The 20,283-nt window shown below is 39.0% G+C and overlaps 1 protein-coding gene and 1 long non-coding RNA gene across 11 annotated transcripts in view; one reads left to right on the forward strand and one right to left on the reverse strand.

Annotated features, from left to right (window-relative positions):
• The first annotated feature begins 532 nt into the window (after positions 1–532).
• Positions 533–20,283, forward strand: part of svilb (supervillin b) — a 64,339-nt gene continuing 44,588 nt past the window's right edge. For 9 of the 10 annotated variants that reach the window (XM_047367141.1, XM_047367139.1, XM_047367142.1 and 6 more), the window contains exons 1-6: positions 10,328–10,403; positions 15,468–15,522; positions 17,228–17,319; positions 17,403–17,460; positions 18,564–18,712; positions 19,233–20,058. In XM_047367141.1, coding sequence (XP_047223097.1) covers positions 10,343–10,403; positions 15,468–15,522; positions 17,228–17,319; positions 17,403–17,460; positions 18,564–18,712; positions 19,233–20,058 — 1,241 coding nt within the window. In that variant the 5' untranslated portion in view covers positions 10,328–10,342. Of the gene's footprint in view, positions 907–10,327; positions 10,404–15,467; positions 15,523–17,227; positions 17,320–17,402; positions 17,461–18,563; positions 18,713–19,232; positions 20,059–20,283 lie in introns of those variants that run through there. The other variant, XM_047367148.1, reaches the window with a different exon arrangement.
• On the reverse strand, positions 17,468–19,366 carry LOC124869368. Its single transcript, XR_007038571.1, has 3 exons — positions 19,228–19,366; positions 18,614–18,731; positions 17,468–18,055 (listed from the first exon to the last, which is right to left on the reverse strand). It is a non-coding gene; the product is annotated as an uncharacterized LOC124869368 (long non-coding RNA).

Here is a 20,283-nt window from a genome sequence, read left to right on the forward strand (position 1 = left end):
CACTCATTGTTTATGCAGTAAATGTACAGAACTGACAGTTTTACTTAAATCTATAAACATTTGTGCCCATGCTTTACAGTCCTCTTTTAAGATTAAACTGAAAGCAGTGAAGGTTTCTTTTCTGTACCTTCTGAAAGTCTTTTTGTGTAGGTGGTTCACTTTTAGGAAGTAAAGCCTTTGTTGCACCATATAGTATAACGAAAAGGGTGTTAATGAATCAAAATCCAAATTTAAAAACAGCTACCTAATTCATAAAGCTTTAAAGTTTGATCTCTCTGCTGCAGGAGCACACACTGTGTTGTCCAGAACAGCTGATTCGATCCTCCCTGTGCTGGAGGTCCGATGCTTCCTGGCTATTTATGGCAGCTGCTCCTCCATCACGCCTGTTCCATTCAGTCCATACATGGTTGCTGTGGGATGAGGTTACCACAACAATTTTTGGAAGCGCTCCCAAACCATTTGGAAGCGGTGTTACATCCAACTTAACTCCATCAGAACAGGATTACCAAATTACCAAATCTCGTCTGCAGGAAGGGACATCAGGACAACTATTTTGACTTTTTGGAATAATTTGAGGATCTATCTCCATCATCTCTCTTCTTTACCAATTTTCTTTCACCTAAGTCCTGTTCCTTCAGACCACTCCCCTTTGTTTTCTGTGCTTCTCCATTCTGTTCGTGAACAGATTTATTTCTCCTGCTGCAGCAGAGCACTGGAGGGAAAGCACCCAATCTATATTTGTCAGCTGCTGTGGTTGGACCAGCTTCGTGGTAGATGACCCAGGATCCTTTGTTTGCGGTTTTCTACAGACACCTGCAGCTCCCATCTCCTCACCATCCCACCAAGGAACTAAGGATCTATTCGGATCTGTTTTAAGGACAAATGAAATTAAAGGCATATTTATTTGTAAGTACAATTTTCCTTTGTTTGGTTGAGGTTACTCACATGCCATGATATATAATGTTTAGCTTGGCAGACTCCAAGTCACCATTAACCTCTTTCTCTCATGTTTATGGACAATATTTAAATTTGCAACACCATTAATATCTAAAATATACTCACTAAAACGAGTTACAGTCAAGAAGAAGACAATTTTTATCCGATCAGTAATTTGCATAAAAAAGTTTGGAGCACTTTGACAAGACAAGAATTTGATCATGTCGATAAAATAAATTTTCACATATTTTCCATTTCACGTATTTTAATCAGTAAATATAAATAAATCAAAAATTGCACCATTGTATAGTCCCTGTTAACCTGCAGGCAAACTTTAGTTGTGGTAAGTTTAACTTCCCTCCTTCAGACTTAACATTGTGTCCCAACTGAGTCTCCCCCTCCTCGTGTCTCAAGTAACCAAAGGGGTATTAGCATTCCAAGCTGCAGATTATAGTTGTGGTATATGGGTGCAGCTGATCTTACGGGTGTGTGTGTGTTCGCCTTGCGTGTTGTTCCAACATCATTTCCCCACACTTTTGTTTTTGTAGTGTACGTGTGAATGTTCCTTGCTGCGCGGTCATTGGTTGCGTGCTTGCACCTGCTGTTTCTTGTCAAAACAGGCAGACAAGTTTACAGGCTGGCCCCACACTTGACCCTCTGCCACTGAACGCCCCATACATGAGATCTGCAGGCGCTGTGAACATATGCATTGCTTTACAACCTGCTGTGAGACAGCTATGCTGAATGTCTCAATATTGTTGGCAAGTGGCTTATTTACGTAAATATACATGCATACATAGGGCCGACCCAAGATATAAGCAAATTAAGCTGCTACAATTCATACAAATGCTTGCATTTTAATATTTGTTTATTGAAAATAAGAATACTATTACATTTAATTTGATGATTTCAGTATAGATATATTAATACATGTTTTAAAAATAGATTGAAAGGATTTTGCAAGTTGACTTTGTAAAAGTGCAAACAATAATCTTGTGTTAAAATAGCTACAATCTGATGCTACAAGTTTAATCTTTTCTTTGAGCTTGCTGATTGCTTTTTTGCTCAGCCAATTAAATTTGGCCCCTTCTTCCATATTCCATCAAATCTTTGTTGGTGGTGATGGTCTTAACAGGAAGAGGGGCCTCAAATCAAACTCTGCTTAAGGCCCCATACAACCTGGGGCCAACCCTGGACACACAATTACTGTGCAAGCTTTGCTTGTAAACTTTGGTTGAACATCTAATGTGCTTTGTGGATCAGGAAACCTGGATAATAAGCCTTGCAATGTACAAGGTATGCTGAGTTTCTAATTATTATTATCACTTGTCCAGTTAATAATTTCTTCAGCATGTTTAGTACTGTGGGATCTGCAGTATAGTCTTGAAAAGTCCAGACTTCAACTTGAGTAGATTTATTTGTTTTATGAAAATCAAAGGCACCTTCAACAATTTCTATATTATAAGCAGCTAAAACCCTGCCAGCAGTATTAATAGTCTGCAGTGGTATACTATTGTACATTTCTGGTTTTAGAATGGAGGAACAGTAATGGTGGACCTTCTAGATCTTGTTGGAGAATTTAAGATAAAATAAAAAAAGGAGCTGTTAGCACAGCTAATTGAGAAAGTGCTGTTTTAAGGTGAACAATGGAAAGAATAACTATTTATATTTGATAGGCAAATAAATGTATCATGGTGTTACATGCATTGTTTGGTCAAATTAGATTTAATCAGATGTGAATGTTGGGATAAAATAAGCCAAATACTCTGTATATACAAAATATACTCTATGTCTCACTATTTCTCACTACTTACATCCAGGCATGTCATTTTCTGACATGCTACTAGAAGCTGTCCTGCTTGATCTGACTAAAGGATTTTAGACTTTTTAGGAACATTGTAAAAAGCATTACTGGAGATCTGCTTCTAACACTTTACCATTCAACCATCAACTACTGTTGCTTCATCCTGCACCGTGAACTGCTTTGGTAATTTTATGTGGTATTTGTTTTATGGTCACTACTTTCACTAACAGGTTGCTAGTAAAGTTAAAGATAACACCAAGCTTTAGGAAATGAGGAATATTACAAGATTACTGACACTGACCTGCATGCACAGATATAAACACGTATGAGGAAAATGAACACTGAAAACTTTGGGATAAAGTGTGAGCCTGAAGCTGCACAGCTAAGACCTTCATCTTCACTCCCTCCTTAAACATTTACTTTGGAATTCCCTGTTTGGATCCAGATCTTCCTCCTGTCTGCCGATCATCAACCTTGCTGGACGCTCAAATCTGCATGCTCTGCTCTTATATGGATGTCGATGAACACAGAGGCTGGTTCCTGAAGAGAGACATTTGAGTTGTGCAGCTCTTAGGCGGAGTGAGAGTCCAGAGAAAAACAGAAAGAGAGTGAGAGTAAGGAAGAAGGACCATTTCATTCCACAAAAGGTTGCTTCACGATTCTTCTGTTCCTTATTAAAAGAGCATAGAAATGATAAAGAAACATACTTTATCTGTCAGTAAACAGTTGAAAATATATATATTATGTATTTTCACTATTTACATTGTACGTAAATTCTGACGGAAGTCATCAAAACAGTGAATGAACTCATATGGAATTCTGTAGCAATCGAAAAATTGTAAAAGAACTTTAAATATGTTTTATATTTTAGATTCCTTAAAGTAGCCACCCTTTGCTGTGATGACTGAAATATTAACCTTACATACAATATTAACCGTTGGCCGCATCTTCTTTCAAGACTCTCTGGAAAACTATTCCAGGTGAACACCTCATGAAGCTCATGGAGAGAATACCAAGAGAGCAAAGCAGTAATCAAATCAAAGGGTGGCTATTTTGAAGAATCTAAAATATAAAATTGTTTAGTTATTTCCCCATTTTTTGTTTACTACATAATTCCATGTATTTTCATTCATAGCTATATTGCCTTTGGTGATAATCTATTATGTAAATAGTCATGAAAATAAAGAGACCCATTAAGTGAGAATGTGTATCTAAAACTTTTGGCCAGTAGTGTTATGAACTGGTGCTGGATCCTTTTCTAATCTATTATTGAAATGTAGTCTTCAACAATCCATACATCATGAAATAAATGAGCATATGAAAAATGTCATCGCCAAGCATTTGCATGTTGATGTTTGCTTTACCAACTTATTTCCCGCTGTTTCTCATGTTCTTTTGGTGCACATATTGATGGATTTTATTTGTGACCAAACTTTCAAAAAAAGCTCATCCACATATTGTCAAGCTTTGGTTGTCAGAAAGCAAAACCAATGTTTTAGCTCCATTTTGAAACATTAATTTAATGTTTAAAGTTAAGAGAAATGTGTCATCACAAGGAAAGAAGCATACATTATCAACATTAGGTCCTTACAGGCAACACATATGAGTGCACAGCAGCCTGAACCGTGCATGGACACATACGCTCACACATGCACATAAACACAACTGTCACCACTCACTTACCTCTTTAGATAAATATTTTTACTTTTTATAAAAAAGCTAAAGTTTCTCCTAGACGTTTCTCAGTTTACATGTATTTGCTTAACTCCCAATTAGAGCACGTTGTAATGATGACTGGGGAGAGAAGTGCTCAGTTCAGGTTTGTCATATGAAAAAATGTATTGTTAGGTTCAAAGTTCTCCAGAAAGTTGACGCCCACCCATCCCTACATAGAAGGCAAGCCACATACTGTCATTTCTAATGAAGCTGACTGTTTACAGAGTGCTGTGTCCAAGCATGTTAAGGAAGTTGAGTGGAAGGAAAAAGTGTGGGAGAAAAAAAATACACAGGCAACATGGATTTATATAATAAATTAGTTTAACTTTTGTAGTTTAATTACAAATAACAAAAAATAATTAAATGAAAGTTTAAGTTGTACTGGTGCATCTGAAAAAAATTAACTTTTCAATGACACTGTATTGAGGTGCATCTGATATATTCCTATAGAAGACAGCATGTTTGGTGTAGGGCTTGTCTGAAAACGTATTGAATTTTAGTACATTCCAGGTCTGGATATGTTTATTTTGGATATTAGGACATCCAGAAGCAGCTGCCATATTGACCTATGTGCTCTGGCTGGAGCATGATACTTCAACAGGTCAGTTACATACTCAGATACATTTCCTTTAGGCTAAAACATGTGACAAAATAATTGTTTGGAGCCAGAAATTAACATTCAGCTCATTCAGAGAGGCTTTTAACTGGAGTGATATTCTCATGCTGTCTGTCATCAAGTGAGCTGGTGCATAATGTACAAATTGCAGGTGAAGAGGAAGAGAAGAATGATTAAATTTATAATGAGCAGAGATGCAAAAGCCTAGCCTCGAAAACGTATTCATACACCTTGAACGTTTTTATACTTTGATATGTTCTACCCTCATAATTTGATATATTTTAAGGAATATCTCATGTTATAGAAAAACAAAATGTATAATATGCAGTTAAGCTCAAAATTATTCATACCACTGACAGATTTAGGTTTACAATTCTTTTCATTTCACCAGGAAGTTGATTTCTAATAGGAAATCAGACATGTAGCTCTCAAATGACAAAAAACAATGAAAAACCAAGATCATTGAAAAAAGTGTAATTTATGTTTTTTTTATTTACATGTTATTAAAACAATCGGTATCTTTAGCTTGCTCCACAGATTCTCTATCAGATTCAAGTCAGGACACAAGTTGGGCCGCTCTGAAATGTTAAACCTACTCGCAGTGAGAGGAAACAATTAAAAGAGTACTTTTAACCTAAAGCTGCCAGACGTGTGAATCATTTTGGGTTTGACTGTAATTTTGTATTGGAAGGATACAAGGTTCTAAGCATGTTTTAATCATTCAAATCTCTGTGGCATGCATTTATGTTCTCCACCATACTCTGATACCCCTAAATATATCCGGTGCAGCCAATTGCAAGCAGAACACAGCTCATTAGCAAAAAGTCCACCTGTGTGTGATCCCAGTATAACTCCAGTTGTTCTGTGAAGGCCTGGGAGGTTTGTTAGAGAACATTATAGAATAAACAGCATCATTAAGACTAAGGAACACAGCAGACAGGTGAGACATAATGTGGAGACGTTTAAAGCAAAGTTAGCTTATAAAGCAATAACACAAGCTGTGAACATCGTAGTACATCATCTGAATACAGAGAGTATGAGCATTTATCAGAGAAGCAGACAGGAGGCCCCTGATAACTGGGGGAACTGTAGAGATTAGAAGCTCAGGTTGGACAACTGTTAGTTGTGCATTCCACATATCTGGCCATTATGTAAGAGTGACAAGAAGAAAGTCCCTGGTAAGGAAACCATAAGAACACCTTTTGAGACAGTTATGTATTTGGACATGTTTCCTTTAGTTAATTTAAAAACAAGTAACCTAATCATTATTTATTCGTTATATCATTACCATGCACTCCCATACAATTTTGGATGAAAAGATTAACACGGTTAATCTGTTTTTTTATATACAGTATGTGCAAGTGTGAGGAACTTAGATCACTTGCAGTGAACCCACTGAGACTGTGGTAGATGATGCAGGCTCAGCACAGACTGACCCCCAGAGTTTGCTACGTCTTGGTCTGGTTCACTCGTCTCCTGTTTATGATGCCTTTTCTCACACCCTTTCAAGCACTGCCCCCCCACCTCCATACCTCTCCTTCATCTGCCTGTGCTCCTTGTAGACGTCCCTAATAAGGCAACATGTGTTGTGAGTGGCTGCCTCAGAGAAAAGTCGCCCCATCACCCCGGCCGGCCGTGTTTACCAGAGGACCGTCTCCACGCCTTCTCTTTGCCTTGTTTTCTTTCCTGCTCTCCTTCTCATTCCCCTCTTTAAACTTGTAATCCTTGCTATCCATCTTACGACTCCTTCTCATTGCCTAAAACTCCCACTCATTCCTCCAAACACTCCCTGTCTTCTCTATTTTTATATATAAAGTTATAATTTTTATTTTTAACAGTCTGGCGTGTCATTCCTAAGACTTCTTGGGTGTAAACAACACTGGCATGAGACATAACATGAGCCTTCCAAGTAACTAAATTTAACGTGGACTGTGAGTGGATGTTTTGATGACAACACTGGAGCTTGTGTCAGACAACATGATCAGCAGACAGCCCAAATTCACAGCCAAAGATTTTTCTTTTTTGAGGCTAACCTCATACCTCCACAGTCAGTTTAGGTATGACCTAACCCTGCTTTAATGTTCTCCACAGCTTTCTACTTAATCTGTCTGCTGTGCTCCTTGGTCTTTATGATGCTGTTTGTTCTCTAATGTTCTCTAACAATCCTCTGAGGTCTTCACCGAACGGCTGGATTTATACTGAGATCAAATCACACACAGGTGGACTCTATTTTCTAATTAGGTGACATCTGAAGCCTATTGGTTGCACTGGAATTTTTTTGTGGTATCAGAGTGAAGAGGCTGAACATGAATCCAGGCCACATTTTACAGATTTCTGTTTCTAAACCATATCCTTCCAGTACACAGTTACCGTCTACTTTGTGTTGATCTATCACATTAAGTTCCAAAAAGCAGACTAAGTTCAGAGGTTGTAATTTGACTAAATATAAAAGTGTTCCGGGTAACTGAATGCTTTTTCAAGGCACTGTAAAACGGCTTGTTTGGACAATGCACTGCTTCAGAGAATGGGCTAAAGTTTCTGATTTCTGTCATCTTCTGTTTATACCTTTTATTTCACTTTAGGTCATCTTGGTTTTATTGTTACTGCTGCTTTACTTCTTGTTCTTGTTTGTAACTTCCCATTTTCATTTAATCCCACATTCTACTTTTTCATACATATAAAGATCCCGTTTTTCTACCGATATGCTTAGCCGTTGTGTATGAGTTTAGTTCCCTTGGTAGTTAAATATTTTGAATCAGTTACTGAGGTAAAAATTCTTGAAATATCTAAAATTTAATGTATCATTTTTTTATATCAACCTATATAAAATATGTAGCAAACCTATATTTAGCCTGTTACATCTCCATAATGCATCCGTTTGAATGTAGTGGTTTAAAAAGAGAAAAAATCCACAAGGAACCAGTGCTTTACTCTCAGGCAGCCAAGTTGAAACCATTTGACTGACTTTTTCAAAGGAAATGGGTTTGCCATTTGACTTTACAGAGAGTATAATATATTTACCTGGGCCTTTTTTGAAAGAAAAATGTATATTCACACTAATAGGACACATGTTTTTGAAAGTTTAATGATTTCTTTTTTGCTAATTAAATCATTGAAACTTGTTAAAATGCAACAACTAGACAACAAGAAACACATTATGGAAAATGTCTGTCTCAGAGCAACAGTGAACTACTTTGGCATCCCCTAGGCAGCCTTAAATTTGGGGAGCAAGTGTTTAGGTATATATAATGCTCCAAAGATATATGATTCATCATTATTTGGTTTTGATCTTTCCAATTTAATGAAGATAAACTTGATGTTTGTTCCATTAAAGTATAGTTGAGGCTATTACTATGCGTCCTTACTACAATTAGCCTACAGTTAACTTTGCCTGTTATTTATTTATAAATTGGCACTATTTAGCAACCCCTCTAAGCCCCACAACATTAAACAACATTAATACAAATATAATTGTGTGTATGAGCACTGGTGGCGCGACCAGGATGAACTGTCTATTAAACACAAAAAAACTAATGGTGGCTACTGTCTTAGCATTAGCAGAGCTTTAGCTGCTTTAGCTTTAGCATTAGCAACCGAGAAAATGGAGACACCATTTAGCCCAATAATAAGGACCATGCGGTCATATTTTTAGCAGGTCTGTAAGAGGAGAAGAAGGGAAAACACCAATAAAATGGAATAAGTTTACAGTGCAGGAGTAAAGTGAATCTCAGTCAACTTTATAGAACAAATATGTAGCATCAGGCTCAGTTGTCTTTTAACACTCAAGCAGTTAAGCACCAAAAACAAAGCAAATAAACACATTTGAATAAAATAATGATTAAAGTGAAAGAATAGGCAGACTTATATGAATTCCAACTTGTGTGTGTGTGATATCCAGTATTTCTCTTTATTTTATTAGTGTAAATATCCCCTGACAGTGGTTGACATAATAAATTCAGATAAATCTGACAAGTCATCTCTGACCTCGCTCCGCTGGCAAAAGCTTTGCTTTCCATTTAAGAGGTAATCTCCTTCCACACCGCCTCATCGTCACTTCTTTCTGGGTCATCCACCGGCTGACGTTAAAGAATGGACCCAGTGTTACTCATGACCTTAGTTTTATGAGGCCACCTGTTGTTTTTTTATTGCTAGTACCCTCAGAATATCCTCAGCTTGGTAAACTTTATGTGATAATTGTTGATGTGCTGTTCCTTATTTTTCTTGACATTTTGTGTATACTTTAATTGTTTTTGTACAGTAGGGTTGGTTTTCCCTCCAGCTAAGTTCTTTACCTCCTATGGTAAACCTATTTGAACTAGTGCCTTATGTGGACTGGTCAGTAGGATACACCCAGGACTGGTTGCATTGAAAAAACAATCTTTAACAAACTAATGTATTGCAAAGGGCAACTTAGATTTGCTGGATTTAAAAAGCATCCATGTTTTTGTTTTTTGTTTTGACGGAGAAAAACAGGAAGAACACACACACTCTGGACACAAAGGAACTGTTCCCTGATGGGGTTTTACCCTGGGCCTTCTTGTTTGTGGATTGACAGCACTGAGAACTGTGACATTATGGAGTGTATTGTTAAAAAGATTAAACCTATGGACATTTAGTGTGTCATACATGTTCAATTACAACAAGTGAGAAGAGAAGAAAACTCTTATGTCTCCAGAACACCATCAAAGCAAAGCTTATTATAAAGACCCTACAATAAAAGCAGTTATATTCCTGATAAATCATTATGATTATGGTCAGGAGGACTCCAGCTGAATGTAAATGTCTCAGACGCACTGCCTGAATTGTGCTAAGCAACCGTCTGATTTCCAGTAGCCCTGGACCCCAGAGCACCCCCTGCAGTTCTGCTGGCACTCTCCTCCAATCCCCTTCCAGAGTTTTTATCATCAGAGGCTAATTTCTGCCAGTAATCTGATTAGGGGCTCTGAGCTGCTTTAACACCCTGCTGTTCTGTCTCTCTCTCTATCTTCCTCTCAGCCCAATGCATGCACACACACACACACACACACACACACACACCTGCACACACACATTCTGGTGTGGCTTTCAGTCTGTGTGGGTTGCAGCTTGCTTTGAGGCTGTCTCTCTCTGCTGTAGCCGTGTATGGGTGTGTGTCACCTCCGTCTTTACCTGTCCGCTTGCAGACGGCTGTGCTCATCTCTGCCGCTGCAGCTGCAGGTCACTGCCCTCACTATCACTGTGAGCATACAGGGTTCGAGCAGCAGGCCATCCTTCAGTTTGTCTATTTAAACATGTTTCGAAACCCATGGATCTCTAGTTTTCATGTGAACCATGTGCAGCCAAGTAGGGAAGGTAAGGCCTGTAGAAGAGGAACCACTGACCTGGCTTTTTCTCCGGTGTGATTGTAGCAGAACAATAGGTTTATGTGACAGGTTTATGTTTGCTTTGTTGGAAAACGTTGCATGAGGAACCAGTGAGGAACCAGCTGTTAACCTTTTGCTTAAACTAGATCTTTTTTTTTTTATATTTCAAGACTTTTTGGATGTTAGAGAGGTAAGCAGAAAGCTTTCTTTTAATTAAGGACGTAAAGCGTCACCGAACTTGAAATCGGGAACTGCAGTGTTTGCTTTAACCTGAGTAATCTTACCCTCAAAATGAATGTGAGTGTTGATACCATACTTACACCTTTCTAAGTTATTTCATTAAATTAGACCCTTTCATGTAGCAAAAGGCTCCAGCCAAGTCTATTTGGTGGCTCTGAATATTTTTAGACAATCCTTCTTCTCATTATGCCAACTTTACGGCCTAAGTTGCTCTTGGGTTGTGTCAACCTTGAATCTTGTGATGTTTGTTTAGTTGGCAACCTCTAGGCGTTTCCAAGGAAAGCTGAACTTGCATCTGCATAGAGGGGCTTTCACCAGAGGAAGTATATTTGTGAAGTCACACATGCATACAAGTTTCCCCACAGGTTGTTGATTTATTTGAAAATAAATGATGCAGATTTTGTGGTATTTATTGGTGGCACTGGCATACATGAAAAAGAAGCGCTTGCAGAATCCATTGTAGGTGTTCATCTAGAAAAAAAAACATCTCATGAGGAGCAAACTTTGTGAAACTGTTAGAAAGCAAAGTCCAATCAAGATTTCTGACACTGAAAAAAAAAAAAAATAGATTCGGGGATTTTATTCACATCTGTTAGAGCAAATTTCTATGTTTCTGCAGTGCAGAAGGCTGCAGTGTTTTGCCACACAATCACTGGAGGCCAAAATTAGCCAGAGGGGCTCTGGAGGCGTCTGAAGTAGAAATGTGATCCGTCTCCTGAGTGTGACATAAGAGTTAAAGGGTCAACTATCAGCTGGGAACTTTTTCTGACTGATAGTGAGGCCTGAAATTCCCCATAACATAAACTTTAATTGGCTTTCGCTGTAATAGAACTTGAACAACTTGAATACATTTAAAAGAATGTTGTGTTGCTGCTGTGTTAGGTGTTTTGTTTTTAAAGTGGATATATGTACATGTACAGCAGAACAGTATTAAAATTAAAGGACGTGCATAAAGTACAGTGTGGGCATCAGTTCTGGTCAGAAGCTTAAATATGCTGATCATAAAATCTGTATTCATTTTGGTCTTTTAATGATGCATTTAAATTGATATTTTCTAGAGTGGAATAATTACATTCATCAATGATATTTAAAAGAAGAACTTTATGCAAACGTTTTAATTTATTGGTAATTTTCTCAAAATTCTACATACAAGTTCAAATATATACCCATAGTCTCACTATTTTATTCCTTCAGCTTGTTGCAGAGGGGAATGCATGCATTTTGTTGCTCTCAACAACCTTCTTGATTAATCATGGCTGGATATTCGAGTACTGTTATCAGAAATGGTTGAGCTCCTTCAAATTCAGAATCAGAATCAGCTTTATTGCCAAGTTCGTACATACAAACAAGGAATTTGACTCCGGTACACTTTGCTCTTTGGTTTTGTTTTTGTATTACAGAATATGCATATTTACAATGTACAATATACACATATATAATAAAAAGGTGCATTTGCAACATCTGTATGCTATTGTTTTGTACTCTATTGAATGTTCAACAGAGAAACAGCCTGGGGGATGAAACTGTCTCTGTGGCGGCTGGTTTTAATGAACAGTGCTCTGTAGTGGCGGCCTGAAGGTAAAGCTCTGAACAGTTTATGTGCAGGGTGTGTGGGGTCGGCAGAGATTTTAGCTGCTCTTTTCCTGACCCTAGACCTGTATAAGTCCTGGATGGAGGGAAGGTCAGCCCTGATTATTCTCTCTGCAGTCCTGATTATTCATTGCAGTCTGGACCTGTCCTGTTTTGTGGATGAGCCAAACCACACTGAGATGGATGAAGACAGGACAGACTGAATGATGGCAGTGTAGAAGATGACCAGCAGCTCCTGTGGAAGGTTGAACTTCTTGAGTTGCCTCAGGAAGTACAGTCTCTGCTGTGCCTTCTTTCGAACAGTGTCTATGTGTGAAGACCATCTCAGGTCCTCAGAGATGGTGGTTCCTAAGAACCTGAAGTGGTCCATGGCCGATACAGTGTTGTTGAGGATGGTGAGGGGGGTGTATGGGGTGGTGTTCTCCTAAAGTCCACCACCATTTCCACAGTCTTGAGTGGGTTGAGTTCAAGGTAGTTCTGACTGCACCAGTGTACCAGCCGATCCACCTGCTGTCTGTATGCAGACTCATCACCGTCCTGGATCTGTCCAATGACAGTGGTGTCATCTGCAAACTTAAGGAGTTTCACGGACAAGTCCGCTGAGGTTCAGTCATTTGTGTACAGAGAGAAGAGGAGTGGGGATAGAACACACCCCTGGGGGGCACCAGTACTTATTGATCTGGATCGGGAGAAGATGCTCCCCAGTCTCACCTGCTGCTGTCAGTCCGTCAGGAAGCTGTTGATCCACTGACAGGTGGAGGCTGGGACGTTGAGCTGGGTGAGCTTCTGGTGGAGGATGTCTGGTATGATGGTGTTGAAGGCCGAGCTGAAGTCTACAAATAGGATCCTGGCGTACGTCCCTGGGTGGTCGAGGTGTTGCAGGATGAAATGTAGACCTAAGTTAACAGCATCATCTGCCGACCTGCTTGCTCGGTAAGCAAATTGCAGGGAGTCCAGCCTGTGATGTCTTTCAGGTGCTTCAACACCAGCCGCTCAAAGGATTTCATGACCACAGACGTCAGGGCTACAGGCCTGTAGTCATTTCATCCTAGGATGGTGGGTTTCTTGGGAACCGGGATGATGGTGGATCATTTGAGGCACGAGGGGACCTCAAATTTCTCCAGTGATTTGTTGAAGATCGGAGCAAGTTGATTTGCACAGGCTTTCGGGCATGATGGGGAGACGTTATCAGGTCCTCCAGCTTTCTTTGTTTTCAGCTGGTATACTTACATGAACCTGGGCTTTAATAAGGATAGTCTTTAAATGTTCAATAAGACTGAGGTCAGCACCATCCCAGAAGCTTAATGTTAGCCAATTTTATCAGTCTTGATGAGTGTTTGTGATCACTGTCATGTTTAAACACACAACTGGGTCCAAGCTTTCACTATCTGATGCTGACCTTGCCCCATAAGAAGAAAAAAAAAGGTTTTGATTTTAAGGGACTGTGCAGGAAGCACTCTGTCTAATAAATCAAATTTTAACATCAATGTGAACTAAGAAGGTGCTGATCAAGAAAGAAGCCCCTGCTCCAAAGTCATCGCTTTCAAGATTTGTAGCTGCCCACAAGAACAGGTCAAATACGTCCTCGAGAAAGTTTTGTTGGTCAAACGATGCAAAGATTGACCAACTTGAACACAGTGACAAGAATAGATAAATCAAAGTGAGGTTCCCAAACAAAAACATTATACCAACTGCTAGGCATGGTGGTGGTAGCATTATGCTCAATGTGTGTTTTGCTGCAAGTGGTATCAGCACACTGCACACACAGATGAAATAATTAAGGAGGACTACCTTCAACTTCACCTCAAATAAACATCTTGATAACGGACTAGATCATTGGTCAGCACAGGTCGATCTAACAATTGTCTGATTATGGTCGCAGCCACGTTCTCTGTGTGGAAGGAAGGAGGAAGTATTATTAACTGACAGTAACATTTTTACGGCCCTTGCACCCAAGTGCTGTCACTGACTGCTTTTCTAACACCAGCAACCAGTCTGTAGTCTAGTGCTATCAAAGAAGGGGACAGAAATAAAAGAAACACAGATATTTGTTTCGATTGCTGCAGCAATAATTTCCCCACCCAGCTTCTCATCATGATGGTTAAACAGAATTATTGCATGTCGGACCTGTATCTGTTTCCCAAAGTAAAAAAACTGTTTAATTGGTTGCGATCAAACCACTTAGAAAATAAATTAATCAAAGTTACAGTTGATTGGTCGCCACAGTGCCATGCTAAACAAAGATGTCCATGCAAAAAAATATAGTTTAAATGTAAGAAATAATATTGCAGTTGAGTGTGAGTGTAATGGAGTCCCTGGATATTTAGCAAGATACTATATTTTAGGTGCTATGTATTTGCATTTTAAAATAATATATCAAACCAGTTTGATGCTTATTAATATTGCTTTTACAGACTGAGATGCTAAAACGGTGGTGGTGACAGTGAGATGATGAAATAAGAAAGGGAACAGTGATGAAAATTTGTGTTAATCAGAACCAATCTCATTATTGTAATATTCAGTAATAGTGAAATTCCAGTCACAAGCATTGTTTATATTGTGAAGCCTTGATTACTGAACTTAGAAATGTAATGAATCACTATATAAATAAATAGTAATATCAGTGAGACTGGAAAGAAGACTGATAAGACGTTAATGAGGGGGGCATGCTGCTTGCAAACATAAAAGAAATGTAATGTTACATTATATTATATTATGTAATGTCATATTATATTACAATAATATGGTGATTTATACTGAGATCAGGGGAAGTGGTGGCCTAGTGGTTAGAGAGCAGAAGGCAAAGTTTGTTGAAATGTACAATTAATATTATTATTATTATCAGAATAAGATATGAAGTAACCAGAAAAGGACTCTGACACGAATTTGCCTTGTTGAGATAAAATACAAAATAAATTTCCAATATATGAAGTAAAAATAACAAACTACATCAATCTTGTACACTCTGCAAATACAAATTTCCTTCTCAAAAGTTCAAAAACTGTTTTAACAGCTAGTTCTAACTTTACATAGCTTGGTTACAATTGGTGTTTTTACTGCATTTTATTGGCTGCATTTTTATTTATAGTTAGTTAATACGTATATATATAGTTTATACATTATATAGTTAAGTTTATACATTTTGAAATGTATGCATCACTGATCTGAAAATGGTCGTGTGGATTATTTATTGCTAAAACTTGGGTCCTGTTTCTCTTCTCAGGATTTGGATCAACAAAACTTTCCAGCTCAACCTCTCTACCTACCGAAGCTCTAAGGTAAGAAAGGAAAATGTTTAAATACTTTACTTTTTGATTAATAAATTTATACATCTTAGCTGCATAAATAAAAGCCAATAACGTTTTTTAAACAAGCTGTAATCAAATCATGTCTTAGCAGGAAACAGACACAGGGGAGCATGTCTTTAGAGTTGTGTTCAGTGGCTTTCTTCGTACCACCTTTTCAATTTGTTGGCCATTTAAACAATAGTTCTCCTGTCGACAGATTCCACCTGAGCTGTGAAGCTCTGCTGCTTCTCCAGATGGGCCTCTTGGCTGCTTGTCTGATTAATGATATACTTGTTGGGCTCTCGGTTTAAGTGGACGGCAGAGTCTTGGAAGAGTTGAACGATTGAACAGTGGTCCATGAGAAGTTCAAAATTTGGGGTATTCTTAATAACTTTCTTCAGGACCTGTGAGCTGCGTTCCCAGATCTGTGTGGTGATGTAGATTTAATGTTCTCTAACAAACATCCAAACTCCTCGCAGAATATGTGCATTTATCCAGAATTTACATTACACACCAGCGGCATCTATTTATTTGGTTGTTTCAAAAGCCATTTGGTTGGACTGGATTTTATTTAGGTTTACCAGAGTAAAAGGGACTGAATGCGAAAGCATAGCCCATTTTTCAGATTTTTATTTCTAAATGTTTTCTTCCACTTCAGTTAGGCATTACCTTGTGTTGGTCTGTCAAGCGTGTTCAGTACATTCTGTCTAAACATTCAATTGTGTTTTATTAATGAGTAAATATGATTTTTATGCATAGTTGGGGTTAAGGAAATGGGCTAACCAAGTCTTACTTTTCATAGACTCTGCAAGACTTATATGACAGAAAAAAAAAAAATTTAACATATTTTTCTGGACTAAATAGGGACAAGGACTGGGAAACAACCCTGCTTAACCCCCCATAAGATATTGATGGACATGCAGTTCTTGGCAGGTGGCATTATTGATTTGATTTAATTGAAATCCAGCTACAGGTGGGAAGTCCTTAGTCCAAAAGTAACTGTTACTGTATATTGAAAGTTTGTAATATGAGCATCATGTACAGCCTTGGGAGAAATTAATGATGGATAAGCCTCAAGATCCACCTCATAATGAACAATAGTTTCCTTTCAGAAGTTGGTGCAGACCTACAAAACAAATATAACATAAAAGATAGAAGATAAGACAAAGTAATTAGGGAAGAGTTTTATAAAGAAAAAAGAGTAACGGAGTAAAGGGAGTTCCAGAGCCACCGCCTGAAAGGTTCGCTCTCCACAATTCTTGAAATGAGTCTGGCAGCATCTGGTTAGATGATTTAAGCGGCTGGGACGAAGACAGGGGCTCCAATAAGTCCGCAATATATTTAGTGGCTTGGCTACAGAGTGCCATATCAAGACCAAAATCTTAAACTGGAGTCCAGAAGAAGTCCAGTTCCCTTCTACTTAAGCACATAGGATTGTCATGTTCTGAATGAATCATTCTACGCTTCTAGTTTAACAGATCTCGTTAAAAGCAGGAATTGTTAATTGCTAGGAATGTTCTTTAACTTTATTTAAGGGGATGTAAAATAGTTCATTGGTAATGAATGGATTATTATTTAGTTCTTGATTTTATCCTCATTAATAACGAGGATCTGGCTATTTTAACTTTGTTTAATTATGAGAATGTAAAAATTCAAACTGAGCAGCAGGTTTTTGACTGTTTCTTTTGGTTTTAAGTTTTCAGAGTGACTTCTCCTTCAAAGACAAGACCAACTTGGTCAAGAGTGTTTCAGACACAGATGCCAAACTTTTGGTTGTTCTTCCCAAGGGTGTGTATTGATAAAACAAATAACTGGTTATGCATAGCATTTTTATGACTCTTAAATGTTACAATTATTTTTCATATTTTTAGTGTCAGAGTTGAAAAAGTACTTTGAGAAAGCTATCTCCAAGGATCTGGACATGAACAGGTAAGCATCACTTACTGTAAGTAAGAAATCATGGTTAAGGATTGTCATAATGTAGCGTTTCTTTAAACTCTAAGGAGAACACAACCACAGATTCAGGACAGCGTTTTAACAGATTTATTTTGTGAAGAAAAAGGAACAAGGCGAGACTGGGACCTGGGCAATGACAGCAGGAGACTGGTTCTTCTCTGGAAGGGAAGGTGTTAAGGTTATGGATATCCCAGGAGAATTTCAAGATTTCAAGGTGTTTTCTTTTAGAAGGGTTTGTTCAGAAACTTACAGCCAGAGCGGTTGTGGTTTAGCTGGGGAGGTAAGTCTCTCCTCTGAGATGGAGGTTGGCAGGATGAGTGTGGTAGGTGGCAGTTTCCTTTCTTTCCTTTAGCTCTCAAGTGATGACTCAGTTAAAGCGTTCCCACGTAGGAGGGTGGACAGGCAGGTGACAACAGAAATAAGGTTCTCCAAAAAAACCTCACACAAGCCAGGGCCAGAAGCTGAGAAGGCAGGGAGACTCACGGTGGGAGATGAGGAACGAAACCTTGAAGCTTACTCAGAAAACAGATCACAGGACTAGGAGCCTTAAAAACCCATCAGGCAAGGTCTGGAGCAAAAGACAAGAGAATATTCCAATTAGATTCAACAAAAATGTATGCACAAGCACTGCACATCACGGTCAGTACCACAAAAATGTAGCAACGGGCTGACATCTCCCTCCTGGTCTCAGCTTCTTAAGAAGGCCAGTGATTAGACTCTAATCAGCAGCACCTGCCAGGAAACGCTCTAGAGCAGCGGGTGGAAAGAAACACACACACACATACGTACACTGTGCACCAACACAGAGTCCTGACAAGGATATACTTTGGTTTGAAAATCATGGTTCAGTACATACTTTGGTTGTAAAGTAATAGTTTGGTACGTTTGGTTTATTTGTTTAAGAGAAACAAATAAAAATTGGGCTGCATTTGTTTCTTACTGAACCGTCAGGGCTGTACCAGATATTTTCATGTGAACATGTGTACCGTTACACCCCTATCAAACAGCTTGACAACATCTTTTTAAGACAGCTCAACTGTTGCTGTCTTTTAGTCTCTGACTTTTGTCTCTAACAGGAAAGAGAGGATAGCCCGGCGGATAGAGGGGATTGAAAGTGAAGCGTCACCTTCTCTGATGCCAGGTGGTTTTGTGGCCAACAGGATGCTGGAGGAAGATGCACCTCGGTACACCCGTGCCTCTGATCACTGTGAGCCTCGTGGGATGGGTAAGCTTTACATCATGCACTGTAAAAAAATATATAAAATAAACCTATTTGTTTAAGCCTTTCTTTACATTTAACAGTGGTGTTGAAATTCCTTCATGCAAATGTACTCTAAGAGCTGTGTCAGCATATTTTAAGCTATTTTTACTGTTTCCTTCAGTTAGTTTTGTGCCTGGGATTGCAAATTTAAGTTTTTTGTTTTGGTATTTTGGTATTTTTAGTTAAAGTAAAAAAAAAAAAAAAAACATCTAAAAAAAGACTATTTGTAGAAAACCAAATCACATTTAAATAAAAATATTCCAACTGTGGCCACATTGGTTGGGCGCCTTTTGACTCAGTCAACCATGAACTCTGTTGTATACCAAAGAAGTCCACAATTTATCTGTTCGTCAGCTAAATTAATGTTGACAGGAACATTTTTTATAAGCATAAAACTAGTTATTAGAGAAACAAGACATGAACTTGCACAGTCATTGCTTGTTAAAGAATGCAAGAAATTAAGTATTTCCACTTTTTACCCTAGTGAGGCGTTACAGTCGAGAAGAGATGGAGCCACCGCAGAAGAAGGTGACATCTCCAGACAGAACACCTCAGGTGAAAGGTGGTAATGGCAGCAGACGCCCAGAGCCGGTTGTTGTTTACGTTGATCCAGTGACGTTATCCACCTCGTCCACACCCACATCAGGTCCACCGTCAAACCTCAGTTCCAAGGCTGAACGCATTGCCCGCTACAAAGCTGAGCGCCGCCGGCAGTTGTCAGAACGCTATGGCATCCTCCTGGATCAAGAAGCGGACACTGAATACACACCGCGATACCGCTCCCGGCGTGAACCGGACACCTCCAACCAACAGATCACAGCCATGAGAGACAGAGAGAGTACAGAGATGGAGGCACATGGACGGGAGACGAGGGTACCTTACCGCTCTGGAGTGGGCCGGGTTTACATGACAACACACCCAGATTCTGCCCATGCTGACCCAGCAAGACCCACCCACTCAAATCAACCCCCTCTCTCAACTCAAGAAAGACCTGGCAGATTTTTAGAGCAGGAGAAAGTGATGAATATGGAGAACTATCACCGAAGGGGTGCTCAAGAGCGCTCAGTTACATCTAGAGGCAGGATGCAGGAGCAGCATCAGCATCAGCCACAACAGAGGAAGCACACCCACCAACAGGACGCCTCCCACCAAGATCCAAGCCCCGCCTCCACCAGGAACTACACCATTGCAGCAATGCCGAGCTCTCCTCGCACAGCCCGCCGCGCATCTTTGCCCTCCACACGCTACGGCATCTCACCTGGAGATTTATTCATAGAGCAGCAGGCTCAGAGCATCCTCAACAGGCAGGGGTGAGAATAAGCAATATTTTTAAAACTATTTTTTTAAAATAAGCTTCTTATTACTTAAAACTTTTTGCATATTTTTTTCCTACTTCAAACTTTCTAAACATTTCTAAACACTCTTTTTTACCTATGACAGGTAATAACTCTGAACATGATGACCCAGTCTTTCTAACCCTGATCTCATTTTCACCCTACGACAGAAAATTACCCTTTAAAAATAAGCAAATACAC

The sequence above is a fragment of the Girardinichthys multiradiatus genome, chromosome 6 (assembly GCF_021462225.1).
Source record: "Girardinichthys multiradiatus isolate DD_20200921_A chromosome 6, DD_fGirMul_XY1, whole genome shotgun sequence".
NCBI classification, from domain to species: domain Eukaryota; kingdom Metazoa; phylum Chordata; class Actinopteri; order Cyprinodontiformes; family Goodeidae; genus Girardinichthys; species Girardinichthys multiradiatus.